The 17,453-nt window shown below is 50.2% G+C and overlaps 1 protein-coding gene across 11 annotated transcripts in view; it reads right to left on the bottom strand.

Annotated features, from left to right (window-relative positions):
- The window catches only part of IKZF1 (IKAROS family zinc finger 1), a 95,366-nt gene that overhangs the window by 19,414 nt on the left and 58,499 nt on the right, over positions 1-17,453 (bottom strand). For 7 of the 11 annotated variants that reach the window (XM_028108888.2, XM_088018210.1, XM_028108889.2 and 4 more), the window contains exons 4-5: positions 6,968-7,228; positions 1,301-1,468 (exon numbers count right to left, since the gene is read on the bottom strand). In XM_028108888.2, coding sequence (XP_027964689.1) covers positions 1,301-1,468; positions 6,968-7,228 — 429 coding nt within the window. The remainder of the gene's footprint in view (positions 1-1,300; positions 1,469-6,967; positions 7,229-17,453) is intronic. The other 4 variants (XM_028108896.2, XM_028108895.2, XM_028108894.2 and 1 more) reach the window with 1 other exon arrangement.

Genomic DNA, 17,453 nt, shown 5'->3' with positions numbered 1-17,453 from the left:
GCCTCCCACCCTACCCTGGAGGCTGACTATCCCTTCCCTGTGCCCCCCACCGGCTCCTCAGACACTGTGTCAGCACACCGGTAACACGTTGGCACTTGGCTGCTTCCCACTAGCCTCCTCCATGGAGAGAGGGGCCCCTGGGTGCTCCGTAAATGCTCAGTGACAAAGGAAGAGGCACAGGGAGAGGCCACTAGAACCTCACCACTAACTACACTCATCACATTTGGGAAGGAGACGGCCTGATTCTAGGCACGCATTCCCAGGGACGCAGTATCACTGCCCCTGGGGGACAGCAAGGCCCTGGGGATGTCGGGGGGCGGGGGGGAGCTGGTCTGAAGTCTCTTCCTCCCCAGACAGCGCCCCGCTCCAGGGAAGTCGCTGACCAGCCGATGGTCTGGATGATGAGCTCTGGGAGGGCAGGGGTGAAGCATCCCTGCTGGACCGAGGGCCCCTCTCTGTTCCTCTGACCTGCAGGACCATGGGGCCCCTTGATGGGATAGCCAGGAAGATTCCTCCGGAGGCAGAGACTGAACCCAGTCAAAGGTGGATGTGTGCTTCGCAGGCTGGGGGTATTTTGGGAACTGTCAAGCGTTTGTGGTAATCATGCTCCGAGACTCCGGATTATTCGACGAGCGTTTGCTAAAATCTGGTAAGAGCCCCAAAGTGGCCTGTCTGCTGAGGCCTGCCTGGCTTCTAGCATGAGTTAGGCTGGGGCACGGAAAGGGGGGCGTGTGCCCAGTCAGGACGGATGGCGGCAGGCCTTGCTCACCTTCTCAGCTTTGCAAAGAAACTACGCCAGCGACAATGACCGCTACCGGAGTCCTCTGTCTAAAGCAGTTATACGTGCGGCCTGACCATTAATGTTAAGAAATGTACCTGGGAATTTTCTGGGTGTTAGCAGCGCGCCGGGTGAAAGGAGAGCTGGAAGAATCCTGCAGAAGGGCCCCACTTACCTGAGGACCCCGGGAAGACGAGGTCTCTCTGGAATGAGTCTCTATAAAGCGGGACTTTGTGTGCGTGTGTGTGTGTGTGTGCGTGTGCGTGTGCGTGTGTGTGTGCGTGCGCGTTCCCACCCACATCCTCTGCCCCGCGGGGGAGTCAGAACTGGGGGACCAGGGCAGTGCTGCCACAGTCCCGGGCGGGTGTGTGGGGAGGCCCGGATTGAGGGGGGCGGTGCTGTGCTGGGGATCAGGCCCAGCCCTTGGGGTGGGGTGGCGGGCTCCCGCGCATGCGCGCACACACAACACGCCGCGCGGAACCCGGGCCGGGACGCCTGGCACCTGCGCCCGGAGGACCTTACCGGAGTGCGTCCTCAGGTGGCCCGTGAGGGCGTCCCGCCGGCGGCACGCGTAGTTGCAAAGGTGGCACTTGAAGGGCTTCTCCCCGGAGTGCAGCTTGATGTGCCGGAGCAGGTTGCCCTTCTGCGTGAAGGAGGCCCCGCACTGGTTGCACTGGAAAGGCCGCTCCCCTGGGAGGAGGAGAGGGATGAGTGAGAACAGAACCCGGCGCGGGGACGAGAGGAGGACCCGGCGAGGAACTTGCTTCCCACGGGGCCCGGTGACTTCCACCGGCTGCAGGTTTGATAGAACATGAGGCTTTCAGACTAAACCTGCCAGCTCCTTAACGCTTCACTGGTTGGGTCAATTTGATCTGAAAATCTAATTTTTTTTCCCTAAATCAGAATGGCACATCACAATGCAAATTCAAACTCATTTAAATAAAGTGACTGCAACATTTTGTGATGAAGAGCCACTCTTCCTGATCAGCAGTTTTGGAATAAACCAATATCCAATTTTGCGTGTTGTGGCATTTGGTGGGGTTTTTAATGTGGCTTTTTTCAAAGGGTCTTTAAAATATGCCACTGAAGCAGCAAAATAAAAAGGAAACTCATTAAAAATGCATTTCAGGATCACAAGTTCATTTCAGCGTTACATTCTTATATTTAAATGAAAGGCACTTCATTATAACAGTTATAATAACTTCTTTTCATTTACATTTTTCCTGTATTTTGCCTTTCAATTTCTTCTCCATTACCTGTCTGTCCCTACGCAGGCAAATCAGGAAGGAGACAGACAGAAGAGAGTGTGAGGCTCAGAGAGAGAGAGAGAGAGAGAGAAGGAGAAAGATTGAATAAAATGAGAAGTTAAGGAACTGTGAAGGATGCTCCACATGGTCCAAAGAGAAGTCCCAGATCCCCCGTGGTGGGGCGTCCCAGCCTGAGGCTCACAGAGCCCTTCTGGCTTTTTCCTTCTCCCAAATCCTGAAACCACTAAAGCTATTACTGGCCTATCGCCACAGAAGATCGGTCATATTCTCAGTACAAATCATTTAAGAGAGGCAATTTAGCTGTTATTAGGAATTCTTTTAGGGGTGTTCCGGCTGGAGTGGTGGCTAAGCAGGCAGGGGAGCCCCGGATGTGTGCAGCGGTGCCTGTCCCGTGTGTCTGGGATCCAACAGAGGGACGCACAGACATCTGTGAGAAATACGCCACTGAGCAGTCCCGGGTCTTGGACTCCGAATCAGTGGCCATTTTATACTTAGCTCTCGGGTAGAAAGGATGATACACTTGTCAGGTTTAAATAAACACTAAAGCTCTTTTGAAAACAACTTTTTTTTTCCCTTTCTTTCTTTTTTTTTTTAAGAAGAGTTTTCTGTGCCCACAATAGCTGGTGTTGAGATACCATGAAAAAAAAAAAAAACCAAAAAACAAAAAACCCCAAAACAACATACTTCCTGGTAACTGTTTTTTCTTAGGAAAAAAGAATGTGTGAAAATGTATATTTAACAATTTTCTCAATTGCTTAATGTGGTTTTGGTGAACAAGGCGGTACTTACTAAAAGCAACTAGCAGAAGCATGTCCGGGACTAGTCAAACCTACACCGGCTTAAATGGAAAAGTTTACACTGGCCCCTGGATGTTGTGATTATCATCACTTTTATTTTTCAGTGGGCCGGACAGATGTGCTGCCGTAAGGATGGAGTGATACTTAATTATAGGCCAGTTGGAGGGATCCTGATACCAACCAGGACGTATTCGGTATTGTCCCAAATCTGCATCTGGGTCGGACGTGGCTGGGCAGAGTCAGGCAGGTGGGAAGGTGACAGCGACCCTGACTAGCTGGAGCTAAATCTCAAAGAGTCAGTGGCTGGGCGGCCCCCAGGAACATCCAGTAGCGAGAGATCATTATCTGTTACAAACACTTCTGGGCCTTCATTACACACACGTGCGTGAATGTGCATATTTTAACTCTAAGTAGATGCAAGGGAGAAGAGAAGTAATTGGTCCCCGGGGGCAGGTGCAGGGCGATCAGGGTGCGATGGATCTTGGCAGAGTGGATCTTTGGCTGAATGTTCCGGGAAGGTCGTCAGTCGGGAGAGCTCACGCCACCCAAAATGCATACAGGAAGGGTGGAGGACACGCCTGATGACACAGGTGTGTTGTGGCATGACCCAAAGCTAGCTAGCTCCATGCTGACGAGGCACTGGGGATCCGAAGGGCTGGGGTGGGGGGGGGGACGCAGGTCGGACCCTGCCGTGGGGCCATTGTGAAGAAGTAACAACAGTGGACCCAGGTGGGACCTCGCAGGCAAGCCACGCTCCCCACCCGCTCGACAGGGCGGGAAGGAAAGAAAGGAGGCTGTTGCTTCAAGAGTGAAATCTGTCTTCTAATTTGAGTCAACGGTTCTCATGTCTCTTGCTGTGCCCGGCATCTTAATCCTACTGGCAAGCTTTCCTGGAAATCTATTTGTTTCTGATTGTCTGTGCTGGCATGAATATGTAACACGGGACATGGAGACTCCCGAAGACGGCGTTCTCCGAAGTGACAACCCAGGGCTCAGCTCAAGGTGGTTTCCCTCTGGAGGTGTTAGCAGGACAGGGGGCACGGCCCCACTGCGGGATGACAGAACACAGCCCGCATTACCTGCTGAGGCTCCATCATCAACCGCTTGCCTCCTCTGGGTCCCTAGCTTGCTTCTTGTGGCTAAGTGACATCAAGCGCTCCGAGGCTGGACGGCTGTTACTTGGCGGGACGAAGGCTTTATCGTCATCACTAACTCAACATTAAGGTTTTACTCTCAGGGTCTACAGATGTACCACTCGAGGGACTCTCCGTAAGAAGGTCTGAGTCCCTCTGAAGAACTTATTTGGGTACAAAACAGAGGCTTCACGGGTGTCTCCATCATAAAATTTAAGAGGGGATATCAGAAGAATGTAGATTACAGAATATATACCTGAGCTGCAAAAATGAACTCGGGCCCACTGCAACCATACCTCGGAGCAGATTGTACTTTGATGCTGGTGATGATGGGAACCGGGGGAGGCCCGAGACTGTCCAGAATAACCATAATTCAGACACTTTTCTTGATCTTGATAGTTCAAAGTCCCATCACTTAGGACGATACTGCTGCATATTTGCATAGCGGGGTTTCCCCCTGCACTGCGTGGCTCTTTCGTACCACTCTCCCCTGTGATTCTCACATCGACCCCGAGGTGTTGGTGGGGAAGGCAGTGCTATTACACTTGAGTTAAAAAAAAAAAAAAAAAGAAAAAATAAAAAAGAGACTGAGCAGCAAAACTGGGGACGGAAGTAGAGGGATCAATACACAGTTCCGAGTGGCGCCCACGGCACCTGCCCCAGGTGGGGCTCTGGGCAGAGGCAAGGGGGCAGCCTGCCCCCGGGAGCTGTCGGGTACCAGGGAGGGAAACCCTGGTGTGATTTATATGGCCTTTGAGGTTGAGAAGAAACTGCTCTAGAAACACTGGAAACTCAGAGAATTTGGGGTGGGACTGATGGTTAGCAAAGCGTGCCTTTTCCAACATACTCCACTCAGATCCCAGAGAAATGGAAACCTCCCTAGCACCATCTACCTATTCAAACCTCGTTTGGCTCCACCTGCAACCCTCCACATTTATGCAAGTGCGGACACACCGTGAAGACAATCCACGAGTTTACTGTTTCAGGGGTTGGTTGGTTTGTTTAATAAAAGCCAGGCCAGGAACCATAACACTGACGGGCGGCACGTCCCTATTTCTGGAATAAACTTGTCCTGCAGGTGAAAGAATCAGCGTGTTGCTATGTGCTTGGCACTTAGCCGCGATCTGTGGGGAGAAGTGGGCAGCAAACAGCAGGGGCTACTCTGCATATCTATACTTGGCAGGTTTATTCATTAAATGCAATTATTCTTTTTATCGGGGCAGGCAGTCATTATGTTTTGACAGTTTAGTATGCCAGAATTTGATTCATTTATCAAATATTTATTTAAGCAAATTTTCACAGTACAGTCAGGCTTTACATGAATTAGCAAGGAAAGTAATTCATTTGTGAGGTCTATTCCTCCGTCAGGAATGTATTAACATGGGTCCCAGCGTCTTCTGTTAAGTGTCCATCACAAAGTAACTTACCTTCGCTTTAATTTCCAAGTCATTACAAAAGGGGAGAACCTGACTACTCTCACGCAAGCTTGACTTAGGGCTTGATGTGAGGGGTCTATTTCACGGGATAATTGGAAGATTAAGGGACGCATTAGGAAAAGCAAAGTTTGCTTAATTTTACGTTTTTATTAAAAACGCACATTTACCGAAAGTAAACAGGTTTTTAGGATTCTCCCGATGTATTGCAAATGGAAGGCATCATTTTGGAGACTGCCCCAAATCAGACATAAAAAATCACAACTCCACTGAGGCCTGTGTGTCCTGACAAGCTAGCTGTTTCGCTCAACGATTTTTCTGAATTCCTGCTTAATTTCTGATAATCATCAGATTTGTTTGGCCCCGGGTGAGAGTCACACGAAGCTGTGATTTTCAAGTCTTCTTCCTACTTCCCCGTCTTATAAAATCCTTTGTGCCTCCAGAGTAAACATTTCAACTGGTTTTGTTGTTGTTGTTGTTTTTTGTTTTTTTTTTAAATCCCCTTGCGGAGGGCGGTGGCAGATGCTGGTTCCGTGATGACCCACCGACACCAGCCCCTAGGCAGCTACGACTCGGGGTTCCTGCGTTTTACGTTTAAACTTTCAGTGACCACTATAGGTGGTGAGTTTATTGCATTTTGCACGCCTTTAGGGCAAAAGAGTCAGGGTTCTCTTCAATTCGGAGGACACCTCCTACGTACAGGTAACAGGTATTATGGGGCCCCATTCATGTCTCGAAGACTGTCTGGGGCCATTCGAGGTGACCCCACAGTGCTGGTGGGAGAGTATGGGGCTGATCCTTTGCCACGGCCGAGCACATGGAGGGACAGAACTGGTCCCCCCACCCCCGATGTGAGAACACCTCGTGAGCCTGGGCACAGCCGTGGGACGCTACGCTGTTCTCGCCCCTTCCTGTTTGGACGCAGGCTACCTCCTTCTCTGAGGCTTCCAGAGCCTCCAAAAAAAAAAGAGGCTCTGATGGGAAATTCTGTGCCCGTGTGAGATGGAAACTAAGCAGCCATCAGCAATCTTGTTCTGAGGCTCACCTGTTGGCGGGGAAGCCGCCTGAAAACTGAGCTGGACTTGGTGATACACTGGATTTTACAGCTTTTCCACTGCTCACTCACGTTTCTAAAAACCGAGCTCTGGGAGCCTGGATTTCAAAAAGGCACATTTTACTCATGGTTTCTCAGGGGAAACCTGGAGGAGGAGTGCATGTCAGCAGCTCGCTCTGTTTTTGTTTGGTTTCGTCTTGTGTTTGGGGGGGCGGTTGGAGTTACAGGTGCCCTAACCGCACAGCTGCCGCTCGTTAGTGGGCGGCGAGACCCCGGGGCCCTTGGCAGGACTGGGGAGGCTGTGAACGGTCCCTGTCTGGCGGCTTTAAGTCTAGGTTTGAACCGGTGCGTGTTTAGAAGTCCCTCTCGATGCTGATCGGCAAGAACAAGGCTCCCCCCTGCTACGACTTGGAGCCAATGCTACGAGACAGGGTATTATTCTCATCCCGCTACACCCCACGGACCTTCCCAGGCCACCAAAGGAGGAACTACGCCAGGCCTTACCAGTGTGGCTTCTCTTGTGGACCATGAGCACATTGGGGCCGATGCAAATTATCCCACAGACATCACACTTTAGTTTGCCGTTAGGAAGTCGAATGCCTCCGGTTCCCGACAGAGCTCTGTTGCCTTGGCCACTGTGGGAGCCATTCATTTTCTCTCCCGTGGCATCAAGCACTCGTAAATCCTCCGCACATTCTTCCCCATTCAGCTCACAGGCACGCGCATTCTCTTCATCACTCTGAGCCTCTACTTTAACATTACTGGCTGAAAGACACAATACAGGGGCCACTCAGTGTCATCACAAAAAAAAAAAAAAAAACAAAAAACAAAAACAAACAAAAAAAACCCGACACAGCAGCAAAAAGACAGCACATCGAAGCAGAGAAGGTTCTCAGCGGCTTGTACCACCAGGGACGGCGGCCCCGAGCCGGGCTCCGGCGGCAGGTGCCAGGGAGCCAACCGGGGCCTGGCCGGCAGGTGAGTACCGACCACGTGCTGTGCCTCCTGCCTGGGGCGACATCCCTGCTAAGGGGTCATCAAGCCTGAAAAATTTCTCCTCCTCGTGAGGCGCCCTTTCCCTGTTTCATGGGTTAATACACCCTGGGACAAAGCTCAGCAAAAGCACATGTTCCCGTTTCTGGCCACAGACTCCCGAAGGGTTTCCGCAAGAGTTCTGTTTGTTTCTTTGGTACAGGATCCTCCAAATTCCTTTTCAGTGCCTCAGGATAACAGAGCCTGTGCCCTGGAGTGGAGCTACGATTTCCTACAGGGTCTCGAGCTGCTGAAGGGCGGATGGGCAGAGTTTGTGGAGGTGACATATCTTGTTAGCTTCTCGAGGGGCCAGCCCCACGCGTGAGGGCGCGGAGCTGATGTTAAGGAACACACCAGCTCCTGTTCACTCTGCATTCCTGATTCCGCTAAAGTCACACTGAGGGCAGTTATTTCTGCCATTTGCATATTTTTGTTGGCAAGGGAAATCAGAGACATTCCATGTGCATCGTTCTGAAACACAGCCCGGTGATGAACTGATGAGTCCCACCCCATAATCAGTAGGACAAACTACAACAACCCTGAAAGCTATCACTTCTCTCATGGCCTCATAGATTAAGAAGGGCAGGGAGGTGAATTTTGCCAAGTACAAGAAATAGTGACATAGACAGTTGTTCTGACTATGAAATCTCTGACCGATGTTTTCAATCAGTGGGTCTCCAGGCTTGGTCCTTGGACCAGCAGCATCATCGTCAACCGAGAACTTGTCAGAAGAGCAAATTCTCCGGTCTGCCCCAGACGCGCTGAGCTAGAAGCTCTGGGGGTGGACCCAGTGCCCTGTGTTGTCATGAGACCCTCCAGGGGATTCCGACGTACAGGCTTGTCTGAGACCACGGTTTTAAATAATCAACCTAGTGAGTCACCCTCCAGGGTCATTTTATGCAACGCTTTGATTATAAAAGTCGAGAGCCCAGATTCTGAAATCGACATTCATGGCTGGGAACGTTAGCTCCACTCGTCACGAGCGCCGAGATCTCGGGGGCCAGTCACACACCTTCTCTGTGCCTTGGTTTTCACATCTGTCAAGGCTGGAAGGATCCGCAGTGGCCGGGCAGGGGCGCTGTGGGGACTCAGTGACAGATGGATGACGAGTCAGCTTAGCACAGGGGCTGCCCATTCCCCACATAGCTGTCCGTGGAGGGGCCCCCCTCACCCCCATGACATCTGCGACACTGACTCTGTGCTAGGCACACAGCACTTTATTTGCCCTGAGGTATTTAGCTCTCACAGCAACCTGCTGAGGGAGGTCATGCTGTCATCCTATTTCACGGTTGAAGACGCTCAGGCACAGAGAGGTTGAATGATGTGCGAAGGTCACACAGCCTGGCTCTGGCACCCACATTCCTAGCTGCTGACCCGCCAAGACTTTCCCATTAGCTCTCTGCGGAGGCAAATAAATAAATAAATGGGACAGTGAGTTGGAACACGGGCCAGAGCCCAGGAGGGAGTATCTCCTCTCAACAGATCCCTATGTTACATCCAGAAAGAGGGAGTCCCCACCCATGCTTTCCTACTAGATTCTGAAGACCAGACACCCTGGAGCGCCCCAGAGAGGCCCCCTGCTGACCTCTCCCAGCTGCCCGAGAAAGGGACCAAGTCCCATTGACACGGGGAGTACAGGACGTGAGGCAGGCCAGGCGGTGGGGTGCCGTCAGGCTTTCTGACCTCGGGGTGCTCTAGAACCCTTATTCCCAGGTACACGCCCTGTACCTTTCTAGGTGCAAGCTCATTCTCTAGGGTCTCATTATCCCCGGGCTCTGTGCTAGAACGCTCTGGAAACACGACCGTCCAGTTACAAAGACTTCTAAACGCCTTCACCTGGGATTATTTGTAACCATCCGACTGGTGGCTTGTTTTTTTCTCAAACGAGACTGGGGCATTCCAGAGCACAGCGGGGCACATGGTTGTTGGCATGGCAGGCTCTTCAGCCAGTGGCGCTGAGACAAGGGGTGTAGGTCTGCGCACCCGTGGCTGGGGAGGTGTGGGGACGTGGAGAGAACTGACCCTCGCCAGAAACCGTCACTTGTTGCACATGGTTAAGGCAGACAGGTATGGCTTTCACCCTGCGGTGTGCTGTGTGGCGTGCCTTGTTGGGGACGTGTGGGCCCTTCCTGGTGATGGGCAGGAGAGTGGGAAAGCAGCGGGCTGAACTTCTGGGTGACATGGGCCACAGCAGGCCACCTGCAGCGTGGAAGGAAGGAGGCGAGGGTGGCCTGGGGGGCGACCCGGCCCGGGTGTCACCTTAGGTAGCACGGAAGTCCTCAAACCAGACCCGATTCCTGTCATAATCCGGCTTTCTCGTTACTACGACGTCATGTGATAGTCAAGAACTGTAACAGAACCAAAATAGGAGGCTCAAAAGGCATGAGAGCCTATGAGAAGCGACCCCACGATTCTGTGGACCCCCAGGTACGGGTTGAGGTCGAGATGGTCCATGCCGGAGGAGGCAAAGCTCACAGACTGGAATTCGGGGTGCCTTAATGCTGCGGGTCTCTGAAGGAAAGGGCTCAGACAGCATCCCAGGTCACCGGAGGGCCAGGTCGGGCGACCGTGACGGGCGGGAGCGTGACAGGGGCCCTTGGAAGCAGACGCCACCCACGTTCCAGGTCAGAGCCAGGTGGCAGATGCAGAGAGTTTTAGGGCTGGGAGCTGGGTAGCACCTCGGGGACAGATTCCAGGCCACCTTAGGACAGGAAAGGTCTGCAGGGACCAAGGGAGAAAGGATGACAGGGAGGGGCCGGGAGAGGGCCGGGAGATCACAGTAGGCAACACGGTCCCCACGGGCACGCCAGAGTCAAGCACGAGCGACAGTTCTCTAAATATGGGCAAAACGCATTCCTATCTCTCTGTTTTTTAAAGACTTATTTTTTTTTTGGAGAGAGAGCGGTGGGAGGGGCAGAGGGAGAGGGAGAACCTCCAGCAGACCCCCTAAAGCATTCCTATCTCTGCGGACAAATGCAAAGTGGGTGTTGGCCACACAGAAGAGACGGACGGGCTCCTGCCCTCCGAGGAGGGCGTCCCTGGAAAAGGGGTGTCCCCTCTGGCTACGAGGAGAACACAGGCCAAGGGTTATTATTTTCAGGGGTTCAGGGTACGAACCTATCGTAATAAGTCACAAACACACCAGTCTCCAAAACTGTGATCTAAGGGACATAAATGTCAAGTCCCCTTAAGTTAAAAAACACCTTTTATAGAAACACAAACTCAGGAGTGGGGGAGGTGTCGGCCCCACTTGTCTAAGTGTGAAAAAGGTTTTGGGGGTTTGGGCTCAATTAGTGATGTGGCTGGAAAAAGGAGAAACAGAAGATGCAGTCTTGGGGTCCTGCACGGGGTGAGATCTGGAGTCCCTGCCCCGGGCCCGGCCGTGTGCCTCCGTTAAAAGGACAAGCCCAGCCTGAAGGGGTCAGAAGGAAGGAAGTCAGTGGGGGCTGAACACACTGGGGGCGTCCACGGGGCTGGGCCAGCTCGGAGAAATAACTTGCAGGGCCAAGAGGCTGGAAGCAACAGGAGAGCGGGCAGCCTGGGCGGCCCGGGCACAGCGCGGCTTGGAGGTGGCGCCCGGGTGGCGGGCTCCTTTTGCGGCTGGGCAGGCGGCCTCTAGCTCATGGAGCAGAGGGGACACTTGGGTGGATCACCTCCTCCTGCATCTCCATGTACAAGTCTGACTGCTGAGTTTGTGGGCCCATTATTTTTGCATTTCCCAACCCCGCAGAAGTCAAAGTCTCCGGGGGTTGCTTCACCTAATGAAGAGTTCGCAGGACAGGTGACTGGCATTGATTTAAGCTGTCCACCTGTTGGCTGGGAGCCCAGCCAGGGGAGGGTGCAAGGTTCCTACTCTACTCCCTTGAGAAAAGTCAAACGGGGCAGGACAGGTCCTCATCACTGGTGTCCCTTGAATGACACAGGTCGACCCGACCAGTCACTTCCATGAAACAGAGGGTCTCCCCTCGTTTGTGTTTATTGTGCTTTAGTCCACCCCTCGGATGATGTCTCTGAGCTCACCGGGGCTCGTGTTGACTGGCCGTCCCTTCCCCGGACTCCTAAACCACTCTTCCGCCCCATTTTCTTGGAGCCGGAACTGCTTAGGTGCACTATGGTGTCAGTGAAACGCCAGACTCTCCCTCGATGTGGGAATTACACTTATAAATATTTTGCAACTCCATCCCACCCCCCCCCTTAGAAAAAGGTCGAACTCAGTATGGCACTGAATCGAACTGATCAAATATAGAATATGACGTAAGACTCACGCACTTCTTTACCCCAGAACGCTCTGGCTTAGGTCTAACCCTGTAGCTCTTCCCGAGAGCACATGGACAGGGGCCTGATTTTATTATTTAATAAACGTGGCTTATATTAAGAGGGGATGTCTTCAAATCTGGAGTCAAAGCTACTTTCCTTCTCAGATGCTGCCTTACATTAGGAAAAATTAAAATATTATTGTTACATAATTTAGAGGCCTTCTATATTATTAGTGACACAGCAGACCTAAGAGAGACCCAAGACCCTTAAGAAGGCAAGGTGGACCTCAGCTCATACACAAGTTCAGCACTGAACAGTCTGGAGAATCCAGGGAACTCAGGGTCAACGGGGCCAGGAGGCCTCTGCGTGCCGCCAAGCACTGCACGTACTCATGAATGATTAAAATGTTTTAATGCATAGATATAACGTGCCCTGCCAGTCCCCACCTGACAAATGGGTTGTGTTTCCTCCCTGTTTTCCTTGCCCTTCTGGAATGTGTCTTTCTATTTACTGGTAACGTAAATGTTTGGTCCTCACACTGTGCTTTTCCATGGAGAAGACGTTCCAAAATCGTCCCTCAGGTCTGAGTTTAGGCCACGTGAGTCTCAAGTGCTCCATATTTTAAATGAAAAAAAAAAGGGGGGGAGAGAGAAATATCCCTGCAACCGGTGACTAGCAAGCAAAATGCAGAGGGAATAAAAATATTTACGAGAGATCCTGATGAGCGTAATTAAAATGTGAGATGAAGATGAAATATGTCGATGTTTTTGTGCTGCCTCTAAAAGAGATTTGGGAGAACTTTTAAGCATTTTTAAGCTAATAGAACCACTCATTCTAAGTTTTATCACTTAAAACATAGGGGTTTGGGGACGCTTGGGTGGTTTAGTCCGTTAGCTGTCCGACTCTTGATTTTGGCTTAGGTCATGGTCTCAGGGCCATGAGTTCAAGACACGTGTTGGGTTACACAGCCAACAACAACAACAACCTCCCCCCAAAACCCCAATAAAATGTAGGGGTATTTTTCTTGTCAAGATGCATGATTAGACGCATTTTTATCCTTATTTGATACTTTAGGACTTTAAATGAAATAAAGTCAAGGACAGAGGTGTCTGACAAAGGAATGATTTACAAGCACATTTACATTTTCCTCAGGTTACTGGGAACACAAACTGGGATAGAGAAGGTATCGGGGGTCAAACAGGTTATATATTTTTAATTTTCAAGCAGGAAAACAAAGAGGTGAGGTCAGGCGAGTGGGGCAATTCTCCACCCTGCCCACCAGGTGGCGATGTTGGCCCAGAACAGCTGGGTTGCTGTTGGGGTGGGGAAGTCCTCCAGGTCATCAGCCATCTGTGCGGGGGAGGAGGAGGATATTTACAGTCTGGGGATGGGGGAGGGGGAGGGGAGGAAAGAGAGAGTTACGAGTACCTTGTGAATCATTTGCATAAATATACAGACAAGCACATATCAAAACATGCATCAGCCATCTTACAAAATCTGCAGGTAGCATGTATCTTTATATGAGCACATGACAATATGCTTGCCCCCAGACCTCCCTCAGACTTCGTGAAAACGTCTCAGAACATCTTTTCTTACTCTTCGATGCATTTGACTTCTCAACATTTCAGCAATGTGATTGTTCATCTCAAAATTAACTTGACTTCTCTGTCCTAGCACCTCCATGTTTTCTATAATCATAGGAGTGCACACACCCATATATACACACACACACACACACACAAGTACATATACATACATCCATATCTCCCAGAAACACATCCCAAGCTATTGTTTTCAAGTTGAATCAAAGGAAGATTGATAAGAGAAAGATCTCGATAACTTTTATAACCTGGGAAAGTGGTCAGTTTCCAATCTGGGTTGTTGCTATACCCTTTAGATAGCAGAGTTTTGATGACTAGGATGTCAGAATCTTACCTTTACCACTACTGACACCTTTCAGATTGTGCCTGGATCAATAACTGTTACAGTATTAACAAGCACACCCTGTTTGCTGAGGTTGCTTTACAACAGGAGAGAATTTACTAATGCAGGCTCTGAAGGCTTTGGTCCTAAGGGGATGACCAATTTGTGCTACTTTAAATATTTTAAAGCATTTTAAAAAGCACACTCCATTCCTTAAAATACTCCTTCAAAGGTGCTGCCCTGATCTATCTATGGTTTATCATCTCTCAATACCTAAAAATGAAATTAACATCTGCTTTTGGTTTAACAGCTCAGATCAGGACTGTCCTGAGCACAAAAAGCACTCAGTGTGTCTGCTTGGGCAGTGAGGCACCGCACCGCAGACTAACGGTCCCAAAGCCCTGCGATGTTTCTCTTCTCGGTTCTGAAATTAATACTTCAGAGCAACAGAGGGAGAGTCTGTCTCTTCCTCCTGTCCCACAAATTTGTAAAAGTCATCATGCACACACGTTGGTCTGTCTCATGGTGACAGGAAGTCTGGCCATTTTATCATCCTACTCACTCGAAGGGAGATACTCCTCACATTAATGGCAGAACTGTTGACCAACATTAGTAGAGTAACAATTCAATGCTGGTGTTACTTCTACCTCTATTACTCCACCAAAAGGCATGTTCCACAGTCTAATCTTCCAATGGTCTGAAATGTTACATACGCACTTTATTGTATCAGTGATGCCCCAGATGGTAGATGTGTAATGAACAGGATGGGCAATATTTACCTCATTTTTTTTCAAGTACGAAGGCGGGAGATGAAGAATCATGCATTTACACTATGGAAACTGAGTATGAAATGAATACATGTTTCTGTTTTCTAGAAGCAAGGCATATACTTACGAGAGAAAGATTTGGGAATTAGTGCATGAAAATCCCTAAAGCCATCGGCCCCATATACAACTGCAATAAAGAAGGAGAAAAGAAAGCTGGCTTTTGATAGTGTTCATGAGGCACAGTAAATGTTTAAAAGAAAGGTTACTCTTTTTAAAAAAGAAGTATTACTGCTCAAAATCATTTGTTAGCTACTAATCAGCTACTCTCAGCCTTCATACAGGCAACTGAAAGGTAACCCAGTGATGCTCAGAAACAGGACTGTGACATCCAGGGGTCAGAGCTCCTGGTATATTATCTACAACCCCTGCTGTGCTAAGCACCTTGGGGGTCGTAACCAAGAACACATTCTAGAACCATGAGGAACTTTTCAGCAGAAGTGGTACACACGGACCCCAGATCTGAGCATCGAGGCAGAGGTTGTCCCGGGAGAGCACATATCTTCACAAAAGCCATGTGTTTCTTATCGGGCTGAATGCATAGCAAATGTTCTTCATTCACCTTTTCAACATTTCTTAGAAAGTGTTCATAGAAAATTAGAAATGTTCACATGACCCACTGAGTGGGGAAAATTAGTATTTTCCCCTACCTCAAAAAGAGCTATCAATTTCTGTAGGTATTCCTTATTAGCTGCTTTCATAAATGTTATCAGCGCCTCAAATCTTCAAGTTTTTGATCTGTCTTTATAGGTCAGAGCTTCCCACCCTGTGTCTGTGTCTGAAGGCTTAGTAGATACCACCCACGTGCACACACAGAGCACGATGCAGATGTGTGCGTGCGCACACACACACACACACGGTTTTCTCTCCAACGGTGGCATCCTAACGTCTATTGGAGTTGCGAGCACAGCGCAGCTGCTAAATTAAACTTGTTGGATCACCCACTGAATTAACAGAGGAAAGACCCCACGGTGTCCTGCAGGAAAGACACTCACTGAACCTTGCTGAAACTGTTCTAGCTTCCAAATTTACCTGACCACAGACCCTCCTGGTTGTCCCAGGAAATATTTATTAGAATATTGGGATAATGGGCAACGCTGTTCGTTGAAGTGACCACCTTAATTATTTCCCAACAAACCCTCAGTCTTCCTTACAGTGTCTCTTGACAGTCTGAATCTAACAGAGACGGTTACTATCGTGTGTCCCATCAAACAGGCAGGTCAGCGGTGGCTTGCCCGGGTGCACCTGTGCTCAATGTCGGCAGCCGGCCAGCAAAATGATGCCAATTTTACAGTGACCTTTGCACTGAGCTCCAACCCCAGTCTCTCTGTGCACGAGAGTGCGTGCATCTCAGATGATGGGAGAAAAGGCAGAGTCTTACCTTTTAAAAACGGGGGCATTACAATCCGCGATCTAAGACTCTGATTAAATGTTTAATCAGACACTGCCACACACCCTGAGATGCTGCTCAGATGGCCCTGGGTACCCCCTCAGCTCCGCAGGCCACAGTCTGTGTGCATCGTGACGAACATGGTGACGAGAGGTGTTCACGGTCACCAGTAACTTACGGGTACAGGAGCAAAGGGATTTTGAAAGGTAGGCTAAATACAAACTGTCTGATAGTGGAAAATGTAGACTTGCATAGGGCTTGGGTCATCCAAGTGTAAGCCCTGAAATACAGAACACCATCGCGGTACCTCATTAGACATTAAATGTTCATCCTTTTCAAGAGAATCCATTCCTTGCCTATTGTAATTCAAAGTTTTTGAGTTTTGTCCTTCATCTTTGATTCCCTAAAATGGGCAAAAAGCTTAAAAAACCAAACACGGCTATTGCTATAGAGTTGTTCTACTTCCCCGTAAGGAAGCTGAGCCGTTAGGAATTCACTCTTGGTGATGCACCACACACGTTCGTGCACGACCAACTTCTCAGTCCGGAAGAAGAACGTGGCATTCCTGTGGACGGCAATTATGCACAACAGGAAAACGGGAAACTCACCCTAACCTGTTCCGTCCCGTTTTGTCTGCTTCTGTCCTGTCTGGTGCTTTCTGGACCTGTGCTCTCCGGCCAGGTTCTGTCCAGTGCTGTCCAGTCCTGTGCCACCCTAACCTGTCCAGTCCTCTCCCGTCCAGTTCTGTCTATTTCTGTCCTGTCTGCTTTGATGTGGTGCTGTCCTGTAGTGTCTGGTTCTATCCTATCTAATTCTGTCTGCTTCTGCCCTGTCCAGTTCTGTGGTCCTGCCCTGCCCAGGTCTGCCTGTCTGGTCTATCCCTCACGGAGGGCGTTCACAGGGAGTTTGTAAATGCCAGGTACTTGCAAAGAACCTTCCATAAGCTGCCTTCAATCTTCGCCATGGCCCCACAAGGCAGGAACTACCACCAGTTTACCAGGGTGGAGACCGGGACTCCACGGAAGTTCTGGAGTTTGTCCTCCGGGTGGTTACCATGGGAAGGTGCAAATCTGAGACTATATCTAACTAACACATTACATTCGTGCGTAACATGTTAGTTCCAAACACACATTCTCCCGTGCAGGAAGGGCCTTCGAGGAGCTGTTTTCTCTGTCATGTGGCTCGAAAGGTGTCAGGAGGGGTGTTAGTCCAGCTACGCGCACACACACACACTTAGGTGTGCAAGCACACACACGCTCCCCCACACACGGGGGCCACGGCGCATTTACCAATAGTCCCCCGCAAGATGAAACGATTTGGCCACCATCAATTCAGAAAGCGTGTCCCCACTGGCTCTGCCCTCCACGCAGCTATCCCCACCCCAGCTCACCTGGGCCCTCTGGGACACCGGGTGAGCGTGCACAGTGTCTCCCAAGTCCCTGTCTCTCCCTGAGACAGCTGGTCAGGGACTCAAGCAGTCTGACGGTGCTCACATGCTTCTGGTGAGCCCTCAGGTGGGCCACAAAACCCTTCTTCTCACTCATGTGTGGAGAGGTTTGCAGGT

Source organism: Eumetopias jubatus, unplaced genomic scaffold (genome assembly GCF_037043125.1).
Source record: "Eumetopias jubatus isolate StellerSeaLion01/CBP00866 unplaced genomic scaffold, mEumJub1_p1.0 scaffold_14, whole genome shotgun sequence".
NCBI lineage: Eukaryota > Metazoa > Chordata > Mammalia > Carnivora > Otariidae > Eumetopias > Eumetopias jubatus.
This window is presented reverse-complemented; position numbering and strand designations above follow the sequence as displayed.